Genomic DNA, 26,550 nt, shown 5'->3' with positions numbered 1-26,550 from the left:
AACATGAAGTTTCCACCAGGAGGTGGGAGCTGGGTACCACCTCTGGGCTCCAGCTGCAGCCTGGCTCCTGACCTCCCCACCCTCTGGAAGCCAGCCTCCTCCCACAAGCCATCTCCCCTTCTCTTTAATTTAAAAGCAAGACCCCCTTCTCGCTGACACAGCACTCAATTTTTCCCTTTAAAGAGTGGCATCTGTTAGGCAAGAGCAAGCAGGTGGGAAAGGCCTGAAAGCTGATACAAATGTGCCTTTTTTAATGCCACATAAATCACCTTAATTAAAAATTAATTAAGCGCCCTAAAATTTGACATTCATTTAAAAAAGAAATTTGAGTTAAGAGAGTTGTGTCCATTTCAAAGCATCAAATCTCCAAGACACGACTGAAGGAGGAGAGCAGATGTGGGTTTCTGTTTTGAATGCACAATTAGGGAAAAGGAGTCATTCCCGGGGGCGAACCCCCCAAGTCCCCCGTGGGGCGGAAGAGCACCTCATGTAACCTGACCCGGGGCACACGTGTCTCCATTGCAGATCCAAACTCATTTCTACTGCGTCCACAGAGGAGATAAATGGTCAAACAAATGTGGCATGCTGTTTGTTGTTTCAGGAGAGATGTTCCAGGGTGCCGATGACAGATGACTGAGACAGGAAAAGCCAACATGAGGCAACTAAGAGAAGCTTGCTGGGCAAGTGAGTGGCTCAGTTAAGATGCATAGCAGGGTAGCAGGCTTCAGGGGAAAGTCATTAAGTGGTCAACATTAATAAAAATGGCACCAACTCTATCAAATCAACTTAGGAACATAGAGCTGCCGACAACCATTGCCAGAAGCCCAGAATCAGGACGTCAAGGATGGAAGGAGTCTTGGAGGTTGAAGTTATACTCTCACTTTACCAGGGGACCCTGGAGAACCATGGAGGTACAGGACCCACCTAGGACACACAGATCCTCCAGCCCTCCAAGGAAGTGGTTCTCAACCCTATGTCCATAAGAATCACCCAGGAAGCTTCTAAAAATCACCAGGGCCAAGGGCCCCTCCTCCAGAGGGACTGATTTCACTGATCCAGCCAGATCATCAACAGTATTTCTAACTTCCCAAGCGACTCCCATGGGCAGTCAGGGAGCTGCTCCAGAAGGTGATGTAATCTGCATCCTGGGAGAGGGATTCCACCTGGGACCATGTGACCCAGATCTGGGCCCTTCCCCTGTGATTTGCTAGCTGTTGAGACCTCCGGCAAGGCACCTCGCAAGGAGCTGGTTGCATTTTGTTGTGCCTTACTCTTTAAAAATCATTTCTCTCTACATTATTTAATCTCTCAAATCCTCGGTCTTTTGTTTAATCAGATGGGGATAAGAATAAATGTCCTACCAGTTGTTTCTGAGGTTCAAGCAAAGAAGGCTTAGGAAGGCACATGGTAAGGTGTTAAAATGCTCTCCAAGGATAAGGAAACTCAGGCCCTTGATTAAAACCATTCCCCAAGGGTACTTTACTCCTTGGAATTTATGGGCCCCATAAAGAGAAGAACTTGGGAAGACAGAGCAGTTGTTTTCTGTTGCACCTCATTAGTTTTGAGTTTGGGCTGGCAGTAGAGATCAGAGTGCCGGGCGTCCATCTAATTGAATCTCTCACAGGCATAAAGTTCCCCGTGGTACAGGGGAGGAGGCAATGTCAGGGAGCCTGGAAGTCTCCATCCAGGGGAGAGGGATGGGGAGGAGTTGGTAGAAGCAGGGGCTGAAGGAGAGAGCTTCTCTGGGCTGCAGCTGTGCAGCAGGGAGCTCCTGGGGATAAACTCTGCGGCCTCCAGAGAGTGAAAGCAGCCCTCCCTTCCAGCTACCAGACCCCTCCTTTGGTGAGGTTTATGGTCGCAGGGGAGGGATACTGACTTCCTGCCCTTCTGTACCCACTGTCACTGCTCCTGAGGACCCCCATCACCCAGGGGGATCCCACAGACAGACACAGTACAAAAGACAGAGAACAAGGTGTCAAAGCCCTGGGCGAGCCATGTAAGCACTACGAACCTTTGTATTCTCCACTATAAAATGAACGCAAGATACCTCCCACCCATAATACATCGTTTCAGTTCAAATCCCCAATACTGGAGTGGGGAGATCTCTGTGGAAGGCGCTGTTGGAGACTCATGCAGATAAGACTTGATACCTCCCTTCAAGTCACTTACAGTTTGCTGAGGAAGACAGGCATACAAACAGCTAGTTACAACATCAAGCAGAATGTCCGCCACGTTCAAGCAAGAAGCCCAAGTGAAAGGACAGTTCATGGAAGGGAGAGAATGGGGCACTCCATGAAAATGTCGCAGATGAGCTGGGGAGATCTAGATCCCCATTGCTGCAAAATGGGGAGTTGGGGGAAGATGTTCCCAAATGCCAAGGCAGCCTTAGCAATGGCGGGACAACCCTATGACTACCAAGGTTGACCCACGCACTTCCTACCAACCCCACATGGAAGAGACTCTGGAAGCATAAAAGACAAGCGATCACCAAGGAAGCTATGGATAGTTTTGGATGACATACAAGTTTAGAACTCCTGCGTATCAAGATGCATTATAGACAGAATGAAAATACACACTGGGGGAAATTGTCAAACATATAACCAAATATTTCACATCCTTATCAGTAATCTCATACACTTCAACAGGAAAACATGAAGAACCCAACAGATAAATTGGCAAAAGGAATTGGACAAGTCCCTAAAAGAGTACAATAAAGCTAGTAACATGCGGGAAAATATCCAGCCTCACTAACTATCAAAGAAATACAAATAAAACAGCAGGGAAATACTTTGAGTTAAAAATAAAAACCGTGATAATATTCAGGGTTGGCCAGGATGGCCAGGATGTAGCAAGAGGGGCGTGCGTGTATGAACGCAGCTGGTGAGAGTGTAAATTGGATTAACTTCTAGAAAGCAATTTGGCGATATGTATCAAGGGCCTTTAAAATGTTTATACTCTTTGATTCAGTAATTCCACTTCTGGGAATCTATCCTTTGAAAATAATCTGAAATGTGGGCAAAGGTTTATGCTCAAAGATATTCTTCAAAGTGTTATTATAAACAGCCTAACAATCCAGTCATTGAATAATGTTTAAATAAATGATGGTACATATTACGAAGGATTGTAGCCATTAAAAAGTGTCCTTATGGGGAATTTTTTTTTCTTATGGGGAATTTTTAAAGCCTGGGAAAAGCTTGTGATACAACCCTAATTATTTTAAGGCCTATATACATATGACACAGCTATACACACTTGGAAAGCATCGGCCAAAAACATTAACGAGAAACCTACCAAGATGTTAAAAATGCTGGCCTCTGGGCAGTGGAATTCTAGGCATTGTTTTTGTTTCTTTTTACCCTGGTTTCAAGCTTTCAACAATAGGCCTATATTTTTCAAATGAAGGAAGGTAAAAGAAACTAGGAGACATATTCAGGGAATGACAAGTAACTGGTGCGTGAACCACGCACACACTCACGGTGAAACTTAAGGCCTAATCACAAGGTGTGAATCAAACATGACACGATTTTCATTTGTCCCACAGGTGGAGGAAGACTTCACAGATTTTTTTATTTCCCTAATGTCTTTGGTAGTGCTGGGAGTGAGGGGAATAAGGTCCTCATTATGTAATGGTCCCATAGAGGGCATAAGAAGAAAATGTTTGGGAAACTGGGAAATCACCAAACAAGATGAAGGAGAATTTTTCTTATTATCCTAAATGTCCTTGCGCTGAAGGAGGGGCAGAGAGGACTGGCAGCGTTGCCAGCAGGCAGGGCCCGCCGGCTACGGTGGACACACCAGTCTGCCCTCAGGAGCAGAGCCCATCTGGAGGCCACTTGCCTGCCACTGCCCCTCACCCTCCCTTAGGTGGGACTCCCCCCTCTTAAGGGGGAAAGACAGAGCTGCCCTGTTCTGGTGGCTATAAGGTTTAGCACACAAGCAGGTGAAATGCCTGGCGCTGTACTTGGCAGGGAGCTGGTGCGCCATACTGGATACCTGGTGTCCTTGCTGGGCCCCTGCTTCCAGGGACAAAGACCACAGCCGCCCCCAGCCAGTTGGCCTCCATCAGGGCTTCAGGGAGGACACCCCTCCTCCAGCTCTGCCAGGGGGGAGACTGCACTTTCTGGGGACCAGCACCTGTTCCTTAGAAGCACCGTGTTGCCCAGCTTCCGAGACGCCATGACGGACAAGTGGGAAATTCCTGTGCAGAGTTAAAGTGATAAAATGAATTTGGCATTTTACCTTTGAAAATGAGCATCGTGTCTCCTGTCGTTCCTTCTGTATTTTGATCCTGAGAGCTGAATATTTGGAACTGAGAGGGGCGGGCTGGCTTTCCATTGTGCAGTCCCCTGCACTTGGATCGGGAAGGGATTTGGAGGGAATATTGTCTCTGTGCTCAAGGCACAGAGATGGAGAGGGTAGTGTTTCTCCTTCTGTGTGAGGAGGAAAGGCAGAGATGTCTAGTCCAGGGAAGCAGGAAACACAAAGCAAGCTAAGGAACAGAGTAGTTGATCTAAAGCCATGCAGGGCCTCAGCTGACTGAGCCCATGACTGCGTCTGGTGTCAGGGTTAGCCGCTGTATTCGCCCCCTGGGGCCACTGTAACAGACCACCACAAACCTAGTGGCTTAAAACAACACCCATTTATTCTCTTCTGGTTCTGAAGGGCGGAAGCCCGGAATCAGTTTCACTGGGCTCAAGTCAAGTTAGAGGCAGGGCCGGCTCCTTCTGGAGGCTCCAAGGGAGAAACGGTTTTCTCACCTTTTCTGGCTTCTAGAAGCTGCCGGCATTCCCTGGCTCGTGACGCCTTCCTCACATTTCTCCAGACTTGCTTCCATGATCACATCTCCTGCTTCTTTCTGTGACTTTCTTGCCACCTTCTTCTAAGAACCCTTGTGATCACACCTGGGTAATCCAGGTACTTTCCCCATCTACAGACCCTTAACTTAGTCACATCACCAAGTCCCTTTTGCCACATAAAGTAATATTCACAGGTTTTGGGGATTCGGATATGGCTATCTGGGGAGCCATTATTCTGGGGGTTACTACGGGCAGGTAACCTAATGTGCAGGCTTTTCACGAACACTCCTGGGGCCAGGCACTGGTGAGGGCTGGAGGGACAACACGGAGACACTCCAACGACGTGGGGAAGAAGATGGGGCCGTGCACACATGTCCTAGAGCTAGGGGGCATGGAACCATGGAACCAACATCCAATGAGGCTCGAGCAAAGGTCTGTTGGAGAGACAGAGCAAGGTGAGACAGGAAAGGGAATTGGGGTGCAGAGCACAGAGGACCTTGAAGAGCAGGTTGAAGAGTTTGGATGTGATCCCCTGAAGGAAGCAGGGCCTGTGTTTCCCATGCCCGGCGGTTACAGAGAAGCCCCAGCCAGGCCGGGGGCCCATCTGACAACGGTGGTGGCCTGTGCTAGCCACTAACAAATTGAGCCCTATCTAGACTAGTCTGCAAAAGAGGCCCCAAGGCCACTTCCAGCACTCCTCTTCTGTGACATGGAGAGAGCAGCTTTGCAGTCTGACAGGCTGGGCCTGCAACCCACTTATCAGCCTTAGAGAAGTCACTCCACCTCACTCACTCAGTTTCCCCACTCAGGAAATGGGCACTGATAAGACTTGCTTAGCCTCTTGACAGATGTGCTGAGGTATGCAGAGGATTCTAGAAGCAAACAACCTGGACTTGATGTTAGTTTCAGTGGGAACTGAAATGAACCAGAAAATCATGGCATTTCAGATAGTAAAGATGATCTAACCTGCAGAGTCCCACATCATAATCAGCTGGGAAGCTTTACTGAAATAAAATCTAATAAAGGGGAGTCTACTCTCACAGCCAGGGTTGGAGAAGTCCCCCCCTTATGTGAAGCTCAGAGAGGCTGTGGGACTCGGCCAAGTGGGGGTCTTGGTTCACCCTCTCACCCACCCAGCTGAGCATTGAGAGGGTGGGATGGGGATGGGGAGACTGCGGAAGCACCAGCCATCATGGGGAGGGAGCTAGAAAAGAGGACAGAATGCAAAGCCACCAGACTTGGGGGGTCGACCCAGGTGGGCCCTGCCTGCTCATCTCCACAGGAGCCAAAGTTTCCCCCATCCAATACAAACCAAGAGCTAGAGGGCAGGAGTCACACTCAGAAACACAAACCAGGCCCTTGCTAGGTGAGCCCCAGGCAAAGGCCCCCATTTAGAAGGGCAGGCTGGTGCCAGCCAACTTAAGCCTGGCTCTCCGGGATCACAGGTTAATTCATTACCATAACCCATTGTTCTTGATACAGAAATAACTGCTAATATGTTCATTATAAACTGCTCCTTCTCCCTTCTGCCGCTGGATAATATGATTTACGTGAGATTTATGATTTATATAAAAATTCCAGAATGGACCTTAGAAATATCATCAGAATCCCTCCTTTCATAGATGGGGAGACAGGGGGCCAGAGAGAAAAGGGATAGGGTCAGCTTCACACAGGTGGTCCAACACTAGAAAGTGTCGCATGTTTCTAGCATCATTCCAATGGTGAAGCTGGAGTCAAGAACATGTGGGAGATACATTGGACCAGATAGGCTTCAAATCTGACCTTGCAGGTCGAGCTGTCTCTACCCATAGGCTCTCTACCTGGCACATTGAAGCCAGGGGTTGAGGACCCCAGAGTGTTGAGGGAACATGGACCAAACCTGGGGCCACTCTGCTAGTCACCATCACTAGAAAGTGAGGATTCCCCCAGGGGGCTAGGGGATGGGGTGTTAAGGCTGACATCCTCTCAGCCTCCTGGTGTTGGCCCTGCATGTAACCAGATTGAGATGTGGGCATCCCAGTGGGATGCGACAGGGCAGAGTGATGCTGTTGCTGAGGCTTCCCACAGGGCCACCCAAACTGACCAAGGGCATGTGTCTCTGTGTGTTCTCCAGGAACATCCCCGGGCTCCAAGATGGCCTTGCAGAGTTCCTTCACCTGCTGGAACGGGACCGTCCTCCAGCTCGGGCAGGCCTGCGACTTCCACCAGGACTGTGCCCAGGGAGAAGATGAGGACCAGCTGTGCAGTAAGTAGATGGGGGAGTAGATGGGGTTGCACCGCCCGCCCCAGCCCAGCCCATGCCTTCAGCCCCCTGCCCCCATCACCGCAGGCACGTGAGCTTGGACACCCTTCCTCACGTCCAGTGCCACTCGTGTCCTCTCAGTGGTGACTTCCAAAAGCTACACAGTCTTCAAGAGAAAGAGCTAAGTTAAGAACCAAACAAGGTCTTGTAAGTTATGCTGTCAGCATCCTCATGGCACAGAGAAGATGTGCAGGGTAAAGCCTCACTCAGGAACATGACATTAGAAGCCCTCTGTGCCCACACTCCCCGCCCTCTTCAGGCCGTCTCTTCCACCGCCCACCTGGCCCTGCCATCCGCCCCAGCTTCCGTGTACCCCAGCCAGCTAGATCAGACCGCTTCTCTGTGGCTTTGCTCAGGCAGTACCCCTGGCCCAGAAGGCCCTTTCCTTCTCCGGTCATGTCTGCTCCTCCAAGACTCACATCCAGGGCACCTGGGTGGCTCAGTCATTTAAGCATCTGCCTCAGGTCAGGTCATGATCCCAGGGTCCTGGGATCGCGCCCCACATCAGGCTCCTGATCAGCAGGGAGTGAGCTTCTCCCTCTCCCTCTGCCCCTCCCCCTGCTCATGCTCTTTCTCTCTCACTCTCTCTCTCTGAAAGAAATAGAAAATAAAATCTTAAAAAGAGAAAAAGACTCACCTCCAGAGTCAATCCTTCTGGAAAGACTCCTCTAATCATTCCCACAAGTATCACCCCAACAAGTACAGTCGGCTCTTCTTCCTCTGGACGCCGCCCCCCATTTGGTGCATCCATCCATTATTTTTTATTAACAGCTTTTTAGAAATATAACTCATATTCCATACAATTCACCCATTTAAAGTACACACTTCAGTGTTTTTGAGTGTGGTCACAGGACTGTGCCACCATCACCACAATCTGATTTTAGAACATTCTTATCACTCCAAAGGTAACCGCTAGCAACCTTTCTTCATTTCCCTCCAATCTCGCCTCCCCTACTCCCCCCATGGTCCACCAGCTCTAAGCACACCCTAATCTACTTTCTGTTTCTATAGATTTGCCTATTTGGGGCATTTCATATAAATGGAATCATATGATACGTATTCTTTTGTGGTTAACCTCTTACACTTGGCATAATGTTTTCAAGGCCCATCCCTGTTTGTCATGTGTAAGTACTTCATTCCTTTTTACTGCCAAATACTATTTCATTGTATGGCTAATAGCACATTTGTCCATCTATTCATCAGTTGATGCACATTTGAGTTGTTTCTACTTTCTGGTTTTTACGAATTATGCCACTTTGAACATTCGTGTACCTGTTTTTGGATGGACGGATGTTTTCATTTCTCCTGGGCATCTACCTAGGAGTAAATTGCTGGGTCAGCTCTGTATTTGACACTTTTAAAAACTTCTAGGCTGTTTTCCAAAGTAGTTATACCACCTGACGTTCCACCGGTAATGTAAAAGCTTCTAGTTTCTGTACAACCTTGTCAACACTTATTGTGATGTCTATTGATTTTTGCCAGTCTAGTGGGTGTGCATCCACTCCATTTCATGAGGTGGTTTCCATGTCTGTCTCCCTGTCTGTGGGCTGACTGAATCTGGTACTCTCCCCCAGACCAGTATCTCCTGGCACAGCCTAGGGAGTCACTATTTGTTGACTTAAAATGACTAAATGTTGGGAAACTTGTCCCCATAGACAAAAACAAATTGCTGAGGTCTCAGTGGTAGTTGGGGACAGAGTTAGACTCCCAGGCTAGTGCTCACTCCACCTGAATCCGGTGTTCTTAGCAGCTGTCTGGCTCAGAGTATACACATGTATGCCAGGGGAACCACAAACACTTATAAAACCCATATATTATGAGCTAGAAAATGTACTAGAGCCTACAGCAGAGATGAATAACACAGCCTCTGTCTTCAGAGTGCTGAAAATCCAGCATAGGGGCAGGGAGTGAGACCACAGAGTCCCAGCAGGGACCAGATCTGACAGATGTGCGCCTGGGGTGCTGTGGGGCCCAGGCACAGAAGCAAATGCCTCAACCTCTCAGATACACTGGCCCTAAGACCTTGTGGCCTGCAAAATGGCTTTAAAAAGTTAACGGTAACCCCCACATCATCTGGAAGACAGATTTTTCCCTTGGGGGGTGAAAAGGTTTTATTTATTCTCTTTTAAATGAAGCAATAAAGAAAATCCATTTTTCAATTTGAAAAACTTCCTTTTTATATAAAACTTTCCAGTGAACTTTTCCAATCATGATGGAATTGTGGTTGTTTTGATAAAACTCAGCAAAGACTTGCAGGTAAGCCCTTTGTTTATCCCACACTGTTCCCGGTCTTTCTCACAAAGCTCTCACTATACACGTGGACGAAAATGAAGCCAGCCCACCCATGTTGCCCCAGGCAGGGTTTTGGTGTGTCTCTCTAGTTATTGGTCCCTGCAGTATTTCCAGCAGTGCATCTCAGCTGTGTGATTTTGTTTTTGCCTTTTTAAAGTTTTTTGATACCCACTTCCCAGCTTGGACACGGGTCAGGCTGGCCGTGCCCTGATTTACAATTGGGGAAATGAAAGCACAGAGAAGGTAATTGATTTGTTTGGGGTCACACAACATGTCAGGAACTGGCCATGATTAGAACACTGAGTCTGTGGGATCCAGCCCATTACTGTGGGCTCAGGGCATTTTCTTACCATTCTGGGGCTGGCATTAATGGATTTCCAGGGCCAACTCCAAGCTTGAGGACAGCCTGTCTCCCATATGGAGGGCAGGTTCCAGGGGCCCAGAGGCCTTTCCAGCCACACTTGAAAAGCTGCTCTGACCAGCTCTCAGAATGACAGCTCCACCCTGGAGAATGCCCCCACCCCCCACCCCCCGCCGAGTTCTTTGCTATAGAAATCAGTTGCTAGGAGGAGAAATTCAATTCAGGAGGAAGGTTAGAACAATCTTACTACTCTGATCTTGGCAGTACTCTTAGCAAATATCCTTTTCCTTTTTAGCATGCCCCATTCTGTCTAGTATCATTGCAGTTTTCCCTATCACACTGATGTTGATTCTAGAAAACATCCCCATAAAGAAGAAGATAATAATGATGATGATGATGGTTAACATTTATTGAGCATTTACTGTGTCCCAGGAACTGTCCAGATACTTTTCATGTATGAACTTATTTTGTCCTCAAAATAATCCTATGTGATGCTATTATACCCATATTAGAGATGAGGAACCTAAAGTCCATGAAACTGTTAACCAGTGGTTGAGCAGCAGTTCAGACCCAATCTGAACCACTGCGAGCCAGACTCACTTGTTATATCAGTTTCTAGTGGTTGGTTGTGCCAAGCACAACACTAGCTACGTATCTACCCAGGAAGAAGGGGAGGAAGGGAAAAGTCAAGGAAGGTCCAGAGCTCTGCCACAACATTCCTCTGGGGGGAGAAGGGGCTCAGATCATTTGTCTTCACCCTCTGGGCCTATTTCCTCACCTGTAATATAACCTATAACATGATGCCCACTGATATGTTGATGTTTGTGATGCATTTATGACCTGGTCCTTCCCAGCTGGTCTGGAACCTGTTAGAATGTCTTCTCTGAGCAGGTGGTCACCCAAGCCTTGTTGGGAACGTCCAGTTCTAAGGAACCCCCATGAGTGAGGGTCACTAATCTCTGGCCAGGGTAGTCCACTAAGCCCTGCCATGGTTGGAATTTGGAGGGGAAAGTAGATTGTATCCCATCAACTCCCAGCCTTAACTCCTCATACTTGCTCCAGAAGGAAGTCCACACACAACTTTATACAGATTATCAGACTCAATCCTGAGCACCATTCCAAGCCAGGACAAGTAGGGTACCTGAAATGGAGGTGGCATTGCCCTTGCCCTTCTGCATACAAGCATGAATGTGTCCATTCACATTGCGTCCTCCGAACCACACACCACACACCATCTTCCTTCCCTCTTTCCACTTAAACATTGCTGATCCCAGTGAGATATCCCAGAATGCTGGAGCCCATCAAAGGGTATTTTCAGGGTTCCCTGTGTGTCAAGCCATGGCCTCAATGGCATGTGACTGCCCAGAAAATGGCCAGGTGTCTCCACTTCCTCCCCTGATGGGTCATTGACTTACTGGGTAATCCAGGCAGCTCGCTTCCCCTCCCTGTACTCACTAATCTCATCTGTTTGGTGGAGACACTCTTCCTGCCAGGCAAAAACAAAAACAAAAACAAAAACAAAAACAAAAACAAAAACAAGTTTTTTAAAGTTTATTTTTTTATTGTAAAATAAAACATATTGGCTGTAAAATATTTGAAAAATCTAGAAAAGTACACAGGAGAAAATAACTATCACCCGTCATCCTCCCTCTCAGACATTCAGAGATAACCATAATATGGTGATGTATTTCTTCTAGCAATTTTTCCCATGACTCTATATTTTCAAGGAAATGTATAACACCTATTTATCAAAAACGTTAACAGAGCTGTCACACAGGAAGGAAAAGAAGTAGTGTCATTTGGCCTGGAGTTTATACTTGGCAGCTTCCTGCAGCCCCTGCTGAGGCCCATCTTTGTGACTCTCCCAATTTGTCTCTCTTACAGTGGAATCAGGTGTCATAATTGCCAAATGTTGCAGAATTGATTGACCCCCACGCAGGCTGATTTGGCCATCCAGCCAACGAAGTAAGAGGATCAGTTAGGACAGTGTTTCTCGGTGGCCACTACCATGCATCGGAACCACCTGGAAAATGTTAGAAATGCAGATTCTCACTCAGCAGGTGGTTATGGGGGGGTGGCCTGAGAGTCTGCACTTCTAGCAGTTTCACCGGTGGTGGTGAGGTGGGTGTGGCTAGTCCCTGCACCACATTTGGAGTAGCAAGGGATTAGATGACTGAACCCACGCCTGTTTCATTCAGCAAATAAGTATTTCGGTCCTACAGCGCGCTGAGCCCTGAGTAGGCTCTTGGGGTGAATGAGAGGAGAAAGGCATGATCAAAGAAGGAGTTGAAACCACTGGACTCAACTCTGCGCGCCAACGTTGTGCTCAGCCGCTGGCCCTGGCAGCAGTGTCCCAAGCCTGGCCCTAATCCATCAAGGGTCTTTGTTAGGACACCCCCCACCCCACCAGCTTCCTTAGGAGTAGCTTCTCGTTGAGCACACACAGGCTGTGTTGGCAAGAGTAGCAATCCTCTCCTCCTGCGCCCCCTCCCATCCTGCAAGGTTTTCAGGATCACAGAAATTGTCCGTTGACCAAACTAGTTCGCCTCTCTCCTCTCCCTTTATTCAAGCAGCCAAAAAGAAAAGGGCTCCCAATCCCAGCTCACCCTGGATCTTAGGCAAAGCCAGCACAACGATGGGCTTCCAGAAGGTGGAGAACACCAATGGCTTTCCTCGTTCCTGTCCCAGGGGGAAGGCATGGGCAGAGCTACCATAGGCATTTCCAGAGAGGCAGCCGAGGGCTCTGTCTCTGCCCCCAGGGCAGTGTGACTGTTTCAGTTCATCCTCTGATGAGTCCCCTGCACCGGGAATGATCGATGATTCATAATGCCACCACCACCCTTTATTTCCCTCAACTCTGTCTGCTTACAAAACTCCACACTCTCTGCTGTATTTGTCCCTCAAAACAGCCCTGTGAAATAGACACTAATACTGCCCCATTTTACAGATGACGGAGCTACGTCTCTGAGGAAAAGAAGTGACTTGCCTAGAGTCACACAGCAGAAAGCGGCAGGTTAGGGCTACCTCCAGGTGTCCAAATCCCAGGACTGTTGAGGCTAACTTCTCAGTCTTTGCCTCCTAAAAGGGGAAGGAGGGAGTGATAAGCTGTGAAGGCTTCAACCCAGCCCTGCCTCCTCCTTCTACCAGGAGCCATTGCCTGCTAGAATCTTCCATCATGGTCCCTGGTTTAAAGCACACCTGTAAAGGACGCTTTGCGGAAGGTCACTTCCAGCTACCAGTTAGTTTTTGCAAAAGAAGTGGATGTGGGGTCCCTTGAGGGGGCATAAAAAATAAAACAGAAGGATCTCCTTAGCTTTTGGATTTTTAATCAGAGGAACATGCGGGGCTTGGGGGGGAAATGATTTCTTCAGGGGGGTATAAATGGGAAGAGATGTTCAAAGTCAGTGACAGCCGGTTTTAATTTATAATTCCGCCTCTGTGTGAAATGCACAGAGAATCAGGGGGAAATGAGTAATAATTCACTAAGGTGCTGTCACAGCCAGGAAGCGTTAGGACCCTCTTTGTCAGCCTGCCATTGCCGGGAAGGCTGAGACAGAGGAAGGACACAGAGAGTGGTGGGTCCAGCTAGAGCGCCTTTCCTCCTGCTCGGAGACATAGTCCTGCTGCTTCTCCCCAGCCTGGCCTGGGGCTGTTGGTGCTGTCGGAATAGCCTGGAATAGCCCACTAGCTCCTCAGGGCTGGGTGCCTTCCCTGCAGCCATTCTCTGAGCAAACCACAGAGAGTGAGCTCTCTTGGACCCTCTTCTCCTTTCCTCCTCCTTCTGCAGGCACTTGGGAAATATATGGTCATAAAGCTGACTGTGGCCTTTTCAGTGGGACCCAAGGTCAGCCTGATGTAGAGAAAAGGGTAACGGGGCTCTTTATGCTGAGCCAACAGATGATATAAAGGGGCCCCGTGGCTAGCATTGCTCAGCCAGGATAAGGTAGGTTAGAACAGTAATAAGCCATCCCCAAATTTCAGGGGCTTAACATAACATTTAGAGTACCTGCGCACTGAAGCGTTGGGGGTGGGGCCCACTGTCAGACAGCAGCGGTCTCAGGAACAGGAGCTCCCCTTGGCCGCTTCAGCAGGGAGAGAGAGACTGAAGAATTGCACAGGGGCTCTCTGCAGCCTCAATCCAGAAGCAACCCACATCGCTTCCACTCACATTTCGTGGGCCAGAGCTACTCACATGGCTTCCCTTCACTGGAAGGGAGGTGGGACATAAAGGGGGGCAAGTAGAAAGCTTGAGCAGTATGTGTCTCTGCAGACAGGAGTGACTGAGGGATCCAACCGAGTCCCACCAACACTACCACTGCCACCATCACGTTCTTGTCATTGTGTCGACCATCAGAGATGTATTCCAGGGCCTTCTTCTGGGGTCACATTCACAGTGGATCAGAATAAGGAGCGCAGACTTAGAAGCAGAAGATCTGGGTTCAAGCCCGGCTGTGTTACCTACTGGCTGTGTAATCTTGGTCAGATGGCTTAACCTTCCTGAGCTCTCCTCTGTCACATATAAAACTGGGTTATGCCCCTGCTACCGCACTATTATTATTATTATGACTATTTTATTTTCTGAAGATCACGTGTACACGTTAGGGACCCAGGCTTCTTTTCATTATCATCAGTAACATTAGACATCAAGAGTCCAGCTGGGGAGCTGTAGTTGATGAGGATACTTGGGTCATGCCTGGGTAATGTTACTTGACATTAGCATATTTTGCTTTTAGCGGTCCCAGAAATGACCGTGCCCCTGTGCTTTCCCTGCAGGTAAACTCCCTGCTGGTTTTTACTGCAACTTCGAGGATGGCTTCTGTGGCTGGACCCAGGGCACACTCGCACCCCACAACCCCCGGTGGCAGGTCAGGACCCTGAAGGATGCCTGGGGCCAGGACCACCGAGGTACTGTTGCTCTCTTCCCTTCCCCCTGCTGCCCATCTGGCCAGACAAGAGACTTAGGCCCCTAGCCCAGAATAGCTAGGCCTCCCCATCCCTGCAGGGCAAGACCAGGGGACTGCACAGAGCTTGCCCTGGGGTGCTCGCTCACAATTCCCTCTTCAGACTTCCTGGGCTTCAGAATGATTAAATCAGGCCAAGGTAGATGTCACCTCTGATTCCCTAAAATGAGAACCTGGATGAAGGATTAGCTAAAAGATAAGAAGAGTGGCAACAATAGTAATCATTCATTCATTCACTGAGTGTCTGTTGAGAGCCAACTTTGTGTCTGGCACGTAACTCACTGAGAGGTAAGGAGAACCCTAGCTCTCTATGGGGAGGCTGATGCACAGGGAGGCCTTGTGTCATTGGGCCCAAGGTCGTGCCCTGGGAACCTAGCCCCACATCTGGTCCATTCCCTGGAGCCCAGCCTCCTCAGCGATATCTCCCATCCCTGCCCAGCTCAAGCTGGCAACTTCCACCTTCCCAGGGCCAGAGCCCATTGTCCCTCTGCTCCTACTGGCCTGCCAGAGGAACAAGGGCCTCACGCACTCAAGAGATGGCCACCCACACCTGGGTGAGCTGACGCCACTGGAGACATGGCTGGGGCATGGAATGAAGGAGGAAGGAGGCAGGGCCTGTGAGGCCAGCACAACTTCCAAATTTGGGCTGCTGGAGAGGCCGGACCACCCAGCCATGGGCCCAGCCTTGGGCTCTACCCAGTGGCTAGGCCTGGGCAGGCCCTGTGGCCCACCTCTCTGCAGGATAGAGCTGGTTTCAGCAGCGGGGGCTCTCTCCCCTTCTCTCCCCTGCATCTGTCTACTCTTTGTGGAGCTAGAGCCCCTTGTACCAAATCCCTCTCTTTCCAAGCAAAGATCATACACCTATGGATCCCTCTAAGAATTAATAATAATAATAGTGATGATGATCAAAGTGTGGGAGAGGACAATGTCCAGATCCACCACTGGAGATCCCAGAGCCCGTGCAGGCCTGTCCTTGGCCCTCAGAGCTAACTGCACCTGAGCGAGCTGGCTTTGGCCCGTGAGGAAGCAGGCTGAGTTACTGCAGCCACAGGAGACTCTCAGCAGAGAGGAGGCCCCAGAGCTCCTGCTTCTCCTCCCGGCCTCCTCACCGTACTGCATCATCCTCAGCACCTTGTGGAGGAGAAGAGAACAGAAATGGGGCTCAAAGCAAGACATGATCTTCATGTCTCTGCTCTCAGTTCGGTAGCTTCCCATGGCACCCATAGCAAGTAAGCATCTGACCCTGGCCGAATACCTCTAGTGACAGGGCCCTCACGGCCTCCTAAAGTAGTCCCTTCCATTGATTGCTGCAACCAAAGACCAGTTTTCCTTTCCCAGAGATAAGCTCCACCTCTCCGTAAATTCTACTCATGGATCATACTTTCTGTCTCCCAGAGCCCCTTGGAACTCAACTATTCCCTCTCTCACCAAAGCAGCCCCTCAGATATTTGAAGACACCGTGTGAAGGACTTTCTCTCCCTAGTCACAGATTCTTCCTCAAGGACAGGCCACATGCTTTCTAGGCTTTCTGGCCTGTCTTGGTTACTCTGCTCTGGACCCACTTGAATTTGTTACTTGGTAGTAACCCCAAAACAGACTTTGCTAAGAGAGAAGAGCAGAAATGAATGAGTGACGTCCTCTGTGGGGTTCTGTGGCATACCTAAAGGGTTGCGGGAGCACCCTGGCACCTATCTCCATAGCACTGACCACCTACAAAACACTCTGTAGTTCCTGGAGGTTTCCAGATTCTTCTTCCCCACCATGTGGGGTTGGGGGCTCGTGTTCTCCCAGGTTTGCAGACAGATCGATGAGAAAACACAAGAAATAAGACTTCCTGGTCAGGTCATGGGGCACAGGATGACCTGGTAGAAGAGAGTGAAGGTCGTGGAGACCACTGGAGGGCAAAGGGCTGGCAGGACTGGAAATGGGGAGGGGTGGGGGAGTCCAGCGTGCTTCAGGCTGCTCCTGGGCTATAGGCTAAAGCTGGTGACCTGGGAAGATCAGGGGTGCAGTAGCTCAGGATGTATGATGCTGGGATATTGCGGGGCATTTGGAAGGAAGATCTGTGCATGAGCCAAGTTTTGTTGACAGTGACAAGGAGGCTGCCTTATCCATTGGACAGCAGAAAGCTGTGTCCTCAAAGATGTTCCAAGTCTAGAGAAGAATGATGCAGAGCCCATTAACCCTGCACCCCTAGGCACTTCAGTGCATGAAAATGGTGCATTTCTGACCCTTTTCCTTTCTGCCCCAGGCCACGCCCTGTTGCTCAGCACCACTGACGTCCCTACTTCTGAAAGTGCTACAGTGACCAGCGCTACGTTTCCCGCCCCAATGAAGAACTCTCCATGTGAGGCAAGTCTCAATGTTCCCTTAATTCTTGGACTGCTCATCCCACTCCTCACCTTGGGCACTTCCAGCCAAACCCAAACATAAGCAAAGTAGCCTGGGTAGTAGGGCTGCTTGTTCTCCTGGGGGGTGGGGGGAGGACAAGATGGCATTTTGGTCATCTTTTAGGCAGAGGGCATGCATCAACATGGTGAAGTCCCGTCTGCAGAGAATCTTACCTTAAACACCCATACTCAGCTACACTGGACTCTTTGCAGTGGGGCCTCGATTGAAGCAAACCCAGAAAATATTTCCAAGGCATAACAGGGGAGGGTAACAGTGATCTACAAAAGACTTTTTATAAACATCCAGCTCTTGCGATACATTTCAAATTTTATAGAGCATCAAAAATTTGATCTACATAAATTTCAGTAAGATATTGGTGGCATTCAGTAAGGTACCCCCAAAGCCACTTGCCTGGATGGTTTCTGTGGCTGTAACATCTTTAGTGTGTGGACTGAGGGGCTTGCCATGTTTCTTAGCTTAAGGTCATAATCTCTAGAGAACAAGAAATGTGCTTAGACCCAAACGTGGCCCAGTGATTAAGCTCATGGACTCTGGAATCAATTGCCTGAGTCCAAGCTAGGTTCCACCACTGATTGGCTGTACAGTTTGTTTGGGAAGTTAATAACCTCTCAGGGCCTCAGTTTTCCCACCTGGAAAGTGGACACAATAGGAGTGCCTACCCCAAAGAGGAAAGGATTAAATAGGTTAATATGTACTCAGGCCTTATCACAGTTCCTGGCACAAAATAAGCGTGACAGTACTTAGCCAACAGTGCCTGGCACCCTGAGGAAACATAGGTAAGGAGAATGGGGAAGGAGGGAAAGGACATGAGCCAAAACCAGATTCCGAGTTCTCCAAGAGCCCCACATGCCTCTGCTTCTTTGTGCCACCATCAACATCTTGCACTGAGTAGAAAGCCAACACAGGCTTTAGATTTGGCCAGTCCTCTCTTTCTGGAAACGCACAGGAGAAATCCCTTCCTGGCTTTGTTTCAGCAATGGCTACGTGCCCCCTGAGCAATTTGTTTCCTTCCAAGCTGTGGACTCGGTGAAACTGACCAGGCTCGCCTCCCCTGCGCTGGCTCCGTGGAGCCCCCACGCCCTGGGGAGACAGGCTTCGGTGGCTCAGGGACACAGCTAAACTCAAGCCCTCCGGGCTTTTTGTGAGATACAAACTCACAGGCAAACACAAATAAGCATGGGAAAGATGTATCAATGAATTTTTTTTTAATCGGAAGAATGGTCAAATTAAATCTGAGGCTCCACTCTTAGTAAGCAAAGAGGGGTTCATGATGTGTAGTCCGTAGCAGCCTCACTCCCGGCTTGATTTTCTAAGCCAACGTTTGGCCAATTTCTCACCCTCTTCTAGTTCGTTTATGTTACCTTACTAGATACTACATATCTCTGTGAGCCACCTTAAGTCCTTTTTGGAAGAAGTCAGGGCACAAATGAATAGGTTCATTATGTGAAACTGTATCTGCGAAATCCTGCTATGTGATGCAGGTGGTGGGTTACACAGTCATCGTTGACATTTCTGAGGTGCCTCCCAGCGGACTCCTGGGAGGGAAGGCTTCTTAAGAGGGAAATCTAAATGCGGAGAGGCGGTTGGCCTTCTTGAGAGGTCGGGGGATCCTTAAAAGCATTTGATTTTTAAATGTATTCTTCACTTGATTTAACAGGAGCCTAATTTTAGAGTAAGAAATGTCAAGGTTAAAAATGATATTTTTCTAATACTTCATCATTTCCCTGATAACCTTTGGTTGATCAATAGCTTAAACAGGTGTTTTGTTTTACTGGCCTGTTTTATTTTCCTTCCAGTCAAATTTGCTCTGGGCTATTTCTGCTATTTCCTGCCCTTTTCTAGAACTTGGCTCAGCAGGAGTAATGAAGGGAAGGCAGTGAGTCCATTCCTTTCTCAGCACACAGCTCGTTCACGTTCAGGTTTGCAGACCATTCATCTAGTGCTGATGGGTCTTGAATTCCCAGCGTTGGGGGAAATGTTTTCATCAGAAAAATAAATAACCAAAATAGAAATATGCACTTCCAGGTTTGTAAGCCTTGCCATTTATTTTATTCAGATCCTAAATGCAGAAGCTGCAAGTTGATTTCCTCCTCCCAGGTTGGCGAACGTCGGTGACAGGGGATGGTGAATTGCTGTGTGAACTGTGTGGGGTTACCTCGGGGCCTTCAAACCCCACCTGAAAGGGGCCTTCATTGGCCTTGGGGACGGGTACAGGAAGGGGACACGAGGCAGAGATGGGTGAAAGTCTCTGATGAGGGTCAAGCCCACAGGGACCAAGAGGCTGGCCAAGCTCCAGGGCTGACACCCAGCACTGAGCATCTCCTCTTAACGCAGACCTGTCCTAGGAGCCCTAGGGTCCCTCCAACTCTTGGGAGTTGAAGTAGTTGCAGAATATCTCAAAACGCTCCCTCAAGAAACCCCACAATCATCATCGGATTCCCAAAAGGGAGCTGGCGTCACCTTCTGTGCGTTTCCTTGAAAATCTAGATGCAGCCTGACCAGTAGGACTCTGTTTCTCCAGTTGCCGGCACTTAGAAAATGCAGTCAGTGGGGATTCCTAGGTCCCACCCCAGGCCTCCTGGATGACGGCCCAGAGTGGCAGGGCCTGGGAATCTGTATTTTTCAAACCCCACTCTCAGCGATTTGGATGCACATTGACACTTGAAAATACTTGGCCAGAGGTGCACCTGCCAGTTGTAATGGAAATTCTTTCTGAGTCGGTGCAGAGAGTCTTCCTCCACTACCTGTGATGTAACTCGCCTTTTAGAGAGATGAGTCAGAAGTGGTGAGAAATGACCCGGGCGGTGGGGGGGGGGGTGGGGGGAGGGCATAGGCGGTGGAGACAGAAGGGGCCAGGAAAGCAGCACAGTCGAAGGCAGGTCAGATGCCCACAGATCGATCGTGGAGACATAGCCAGGATGTGCCTTTGTGCCAGGCAGCTTCCCGGGTATTCCAGAAGCCCGCCGGCTCCATCCCCCTGCCCGCCCCATGCCTGCAGTCCCCACCGCTGGCCCCGTGCCTCTCCCTGGCCAGCCTCGTGCAGGCACGGCCTGCTCCTCCCTCGGGCCGCACACTTGCATACGGGGCATGAATATTTAAAGACCGATGCCTAGCCCAGCCACAAACAACAGAGAGAGTTGTATTTTTTTTTTTTTTTTTTTTTGCCTCCCCCAAGCTTTTCTCTGCGGGAAACTGGAGAGCCAGTTACAATATTCAGATATGATTTTATTTTTATTTTTATTTTGCGGAGCTCCAGTTCAAATAATTAAAGTTGCCACCAGGGAGGGGAGCCTTGCTGTGGCTTTCGTGTGCTCGCTCGCTGTCAGCCCTGCTCTGTCCGCCTTGGCTGGGAGACACACTCGGATGTGTCTAGCATCGCAGCTGCTGGTAATAAAGAGGACGGGGAGAGTCGGGAGGGGGTCCGTCTCCGCCCCTCCCCCTGCCTTTCACACAGCCCAGAAGCCTGAATGTCTCAACAAGCCCCGTGCGGTTTGAAATTCTATTTTATTTAAATAGCCTGCCTGTGACTAGAATATTTTAAACCGTGTTCTCAGGACAGAACAAGGCCTGGGAAGAGAAAAAGTGGGCTTCCCTCGTTCACTTTCCCTCTCTCCAAAGCATAAGCAGCTTTTCTTCTCCGAGCTGCAGGAACAAAAGGGGCCCAGGAAGTGGGATGTGACCCACTTGATGGGTGGCGACACCCAAGGGCAGGTGAGTTCCCAGCTGCTGGTTTTCTGACCTTGCCGCAGCCGAAGTCCCCTCTGCCCTGCCCCCACACACATGTGCATGCACATGGACGTAACCCCTGGCACCCTGGAACACACCTGGGGCCTTTCTGCCCCTGATGTCAGCCCTGTGGTGATAAGGGGGTCAGCTTCGATTAGCCTGGGTCTCCTGAGATGAGGACAGAAGGCCACCAGCAGGCCTCCTCAGGTCGGCAGGGGAACTGGCCTGCAGGGAAGGAGCTCTCCATTCGGTGTCATTAAAACCAGTAAATGTGGCCCAGAGGGACATGGGAGAGCAGCCTGGCATCTGAACTTGCCTTCTGCCATCTGTTAAGCCCTGTGCAAAGCCCCACTGAGAAGGGCCCCCTAGGGCAGGCAGGGCCCTGAAGGCTGGAGGCCAGGGAATTTTTCAGCGAATTGCTCTCTGGTTGACTTGGTGAGACTTTTCAGGATGGCGGAGATCATTCCTGGACACGGGGCCCATCCTTCCAGGGATCTGGCTGACAGGGTGTTCTCCAGCATCTCAGGGTAACTCAAAAGCAAAGTAAGGTGAGCCATAGCTGGTGTTCTTTGGGTTTATGTAAGCTGACCCCACTCTCTCCCCGGGGGGCAGACAAATAGCACTTTCAGACAAGATGAAGAGAAATTCTTTTCTGACTGTTTTGTTTTGAGAGTTTATTAAACTCAGTGGCAGAATCCTCCGTGGAAAGGCAAAAGACAAGGATGAGCAATCATAATTATTATAGGATGGCTCGAGGTAGAGGAGAAAGCAGAAGGAGAAGGCTCTTCCTTTAGCAGCCCCCACTGATCCCTTGGCAAGGGCATTCTGCTCTGCTGGCTTTACGGAGCCGATCTGGGTGCGGGCGCACGCAGGGCTGCCCAGGGGGTGGGAGCAGCCCTTCTCAGCAAGGCAGGAGAGGAATGTACCCAGAGACGCATAGCCAGTAAATGCAAAATCAAAAGCAAACCCAGACCTTTTAGTCCGAGCCTCATGCTCTTTCTGTCACACTGCCCTGCCCCCCGGGGCGGGGGGCAGGGGGGACAGTGGTACGTTCTCCACTTGTGGAGCACTGCCGTGGGCCTGCAGAGCCTCCCTGAGGACTGGCATTGCTCTTGCCTAACAGAGCCCCTGCCCACCCACCACAAACTCCTCGTCTCTGGAGGCAGGAAGGAGACGCCGCCCCATTTTGTAGCAATCAAGTTACCCACTTAGCCTCTCCCCAGGCTGAGACCAGTCATTGGGCCTAATTCCTGAGTGGCCAACGGGACATTGTTACTCACCGAGAGGACCCGAATGTGATGTGTGCATTGTGAGTGCCTTATTCTTTGCCCCACATGGTCTCATTTGTTTTAGCAAATCAGGAAGGAAAAACTATTCCAAGAAGCCTCATGGTCTTGATTCTGAATAAGGTTGTCATTTCCTGGATCCATTCCACCTTCTATAGAACACGTGCCCATCTGGGGAGAAGGAGACCTTCTCCTCTCTCTCTTCATTCATCCTGCCCTGCATCCAGGCTGACTGCTGACCAGTGAAAGGACAAGCTGGTCCTTACCAGGCTCCACCTGGGACCAGCCTCTGCCCTTGTGTGGCCAGGCAATGCTGCGCAGACACCTTAGGGTGGCTATAGAAATCCTCTTTGTAAATAGGGACCAGAGCCACGCTAGGGGCATTCCAGGGTGACATCAACCCTAGCTCCCCTCCCACAAGCCTGAGCTCCTTGGGTCAGGTATGTGGGAGCTGGAATCCAACCCCCGTCTCACCAAATGCCGTGACACCCACCGCAGTGACAGAATGCTCACGGGGAAGGCCAGCTCACCTTTGGACAGCTCCAGGCCTCAGTGCTTGCCAAATGGATTTGGTTGTTTTCTACTCTCTGTTCTCTCCCCAGTCCCCTTCACGCTTGGGAATCTTTGGGGAGCCGGGGCAGGACTTGGAACGTGCTAGCTATGTACTATCCAGCTGGATTGCCCACTCTCTGCCCAGGGAGACATAATGATGGGCCCCCCGCAGGAAGCACAGCGCCCCTTGGGCTCCCTCCTGCCCCGTGGCCCAACACACGTGACATCACCCATGTGCAAAGGAACCCAGCTGGTCACGCAGGGCCAGGACGAAGTGTAGTGTGGTGGGGAGAGCAGCTCCTTGAGGCCACTTAGACCCTGGTAGGGTCCTGCCACTTTGTAGCGGGGGGATCTGGTGCAGATCACCTCACTCTTCTCAGCTTCAGGAGCCTCTACAGGCCTGTCGGGAGAAGCTAGTAGGTGGGCGTAAAAAGTGCCCAGCCTGGAGCTGGACACAGTGGATGCTTAATAAATGGGACGTGTGGTTTCTGCTTCTGTACCGCTACTGTTCCTATCATCACCGGCTCTGTGGCGATTCCACGATCAGAGGCTGGCGGCTGCCCTCTCTGAGGTCCTGCGTCCGGAGAATTTGCCATCTGCTCTGCCCTGGATAACCTGGCAATAGAGGGGGTGGGGGATGTTGCCCAGCTCAGTGACTGGAGTCCAGGGAAGCTAATGCTCTCCCAGAGATAGACGGGCCCCTTACCCCTTCCACCATCCCACCAGCTCGTCTCCCCACCACCTCTTCCAATCTAGAGGGGAACAGCCTCTTCCAATCTAGCAAAAGTTCCTTTTCTCCACTTCCACCCTGGCAGCAGACACCTAGAGCTGATAATGTCACACTTTCACAAATGAGGAGGGAGCCTGCAATCATGCACGGCTGGCCGGCAGTGTGGCCACGTGGCCTTAAGACACAGAAGCATCTCCACTTTCCCCTGGGGGGACTCCTGGGAAAGGGACAGCTGCAGCGTGTAGGGGGAACGACCTGAGAGAAAGAGAGGAAGACATGAAGGCACAGAGGGAGTCTGACGAAATGACCCGAAGCAGAACATCACATACCTGACTTTTAATATCTCTTTTTAAAACTTGAGAACGAATGCCAGTTCTCTATCTTATTCTCTAACATTGCGAGTTTGTTTGGATTCAAGAACATGACTCACTACTTAATATGGAATGGCTAAGATTTTAGGAAGATACACCCTGTTTATCCTGTGGTTTGGGGGCCCCCCAGGAAGACCTGGGAGGCATATGTCCCCTGGTTTAAGAAGCCCCAAGGAAGAGCTCCCACCCCCACTGCCTTTCTCTGAAATTCAAAGACCTCCTCCTCTTGTGTGACCTCACTCCTTCCCCCAGGGTCAGCATTAGGCCCGTAGATGGTGCGTTCTGAAGAGTATCTGCCCTGCCTCAGTCACCCCCAAAGTCCACCTCAACGATGCCTGTCCCCCACCCACTGCCCCATGAGTCACCCTGACTCTGACCTTGTGTCTGAAACTCTAGGAGGACCTTAGCTCTGGTAACCACTCACACCCCCTGTGATGAAGACACTATCGTAGGGCCTTAACCCGGGGCCTAAGCCTGTACCACTTTGCGTCGGAGAGAGAGGGGGTAGAGGTTAGAAGTGGTTCTGGAGGCATTTTCCAAACGGCTTTTGCACAGACCCACTGGATGACTAAGAGATTTGAACCCCATTGTCAGTCTCTAAGGACCATCCTATATGCCTGTAATAACATTACACCCATACCCCGTATTAAGAATCTTCTATAATGTCAAAGACCACCGAGCCTGCCCACCTCCACAGTCACCCTGTGAGGTGAATGAAACCTTCCCCATTCTACAGAGGAAGAGCCTCAGAGGGCTAAGAGACACCCCCAAGGTCACAGGCTAAGGCATGCAGAAACCAGGACTCAAATACTAGTCTCCTAACTTCAAAGGTAGCTGCTCAACCGCTCCCCCACAAGGTAGTCAGGGGGTGGCCCCCTGAGCATGCAAAGGGTGGGCAGCTGCAGGGACAAGATCAGAGCCATAGCTTGGAACTTGGCTGGGATGGATGGGCACGCAGATGCCTGGCAGGAGTGAGGGAGGGAAGGTCACAGAGGTCTCTCAGTCAGGCAGTAAACCAGCAAGTACTCATTTCAAACCCACCATGTGGCCAGCCATGCTGGAGATAGATCTATCAGCAAGAATCTGGGATCTCTTTGGAGTGTTTATTCGGCAGAAAAGTTAAAAATACTTTCAGTATGACCAGTCCTGGTCTCCAGGTAACTTAGGGATCACTCAGCTGCATTACATTAAAAAGCAAGCCAAAGTTCTTAACTAGAGCCCTCAAACACCCTAACTCTTTGTACTCTTGGGAAAAAGAAACCTTCCTTCGTCTGGGTCTGAGGTAGGGACCCTTCATAGCTGGTAAGCCAACTGAGGGAGCATTTTTTAAATATCAATCCCTTAGTGTGTGGCTAGGACTATGCTAAGAATGTCACTTGTTTTATCTCACCACCAAAACAGACTTGTGAGGCCTCATTACCCCCATTCACTGACGGAGACCCTGGGGCCTAGAGAAGTTAAGTGACTTGCCCCGGGTCGCCCTGCTGGTAAGAGGCGGAGCCAGGTTTTAGACGAACATCCATCTCCCTGGAAGGTCACTAGACTTAATTTAGGTCACCTGAGTTTGAATCTCAGCTCTGCCCCTTATAATTCACGTGACGTCAACCAAGTCACTCTCCCCCTAACTGGGGATAAAAATAGCTGTTTCACTTGCTGCAAAGATCAAATGAAAAGTGAAAACTCCTTGTAATCCCGGCAGTGTTTTATGGATGGAAACAATGATTATTATCTCCTCTTCGCGCAGGCAGGCAGAAGTCAGTCCACCATGAATTCAGACATCACGTGTGCTCTTGTTTCTCTTCTCGGTCAATAGCAACATGTGGGAAGATTGGGAGCATTATGTTGCACAGTGCCTAGGATTAGCACCAGAAGGACATGCCCCATGAATCCGCTTAATCAATCATTAATTACACAGCATAACCCTGGTCCAGGATAGGCGCTAACAAGGAGACTCCTCCTTGATTCTCAAGGATCCGACAAACATGGCCCTACTGAGTTCTCTGAGCCAAAATAATTCTCCCCTCAGGACCTAGAGCTGGGAAGCTGCTGGTGCCTAGCATTTTACCACCCCTTCCTATGATGCGGTTGATGCTGCCAGGACACATGCTAATGGCCCAAAGTAATCAACAGCAATTGTAATTGCAGTCGGACATAATTAATTTAATACCTTTGAGCCATTCAAAATTAATACTTCTCTATTACATGATGAAACTGAGGCATAGGGAGAATTACTGTCAAGGCTCATGGGTGTGAATAAAATCTTCCTGGGCACTTGGCAGAGATCTGGATCCAATTCAGAATCCACTTGCTAATCGTGGACACTTGTGGCTCCTACTGGAGACCCTGATGACACATTCAAAAGGCCATATACAGGGGGGCACCCTGTTGAAAGCAGAGGCTCTCCCCAACTGTCAGAATAAATACTCCCCAAGTGGCCCTGGGCCCCTGCAGACACTCATGTGCCTGGGGTCCATTCTCTTTCCCCTGTCCACTTTCATTGCACAGAGTCGATCCCGTTCCCCAGCTAGAGGATTACAGAGCTGTCTCGCAGCATTGTCCCCATCATACACACAGACGGAGGTATAGAGGAGGCTGTTAGCTTCAGATCATACCTTCGCAATGTAACTCAAAAGAAAATATCACCTTTTCTTCCTATAAGACGGGAAGGATAACTCTCTGGGGAAACTGGAAGAAAGAACACTGAACTGAAATTTTTAAATACAGCTTCCTTCACGCTGTCCCTTTCTATTTTTTTGTGAGC

General features: G+C 49.9%; 1 protein-coding gene across 1 annotated transcript in view; it reads left to right on the top strand.

The window, feature by feature from the left end:
- The window catches only part of ALK (ALK receptor tyrosine kinase), a 673,529-nt gene that overhangs the window by 534,685 nt on the left and 112,294 nt on the right, over nt 1–26,550 (top strand). The window contains exons 6-8 of the mRNA XM_032391651.1: nt 6,910–7,041; nt 14,525–14,656; nt 16,964–17,064. Of these exons, the coding sequence (XP_032247542.1) occupies nt 6,910–7,041; nt 14,525–14,656; nt 16,964–17,064 (365 nt within the window). The remainder of the gene's footprint in view (nt 1–6,909; nt 7,042–14,524; nt 14,657–16,963; nt 17,065–26,550) is intronic.

Source organism: Phoca vitulina, unplaced genomic scaffold (assembly GCF_004348235.1).
Source record: "Phoca vitulina isolate PV1807 unplaced genomic scaffold, GSC_HSeal_1.0 scaffold63, whole genome shotgun sequence".
NCBI lineage: Eukaryota > Metazoa > Chordata > Mammalia > Carnivora > Phocidae > Phoca > Phoca vitulina.
This window is presented reverse-complemented; position numbering and strand designations above follow the sequence as displayed.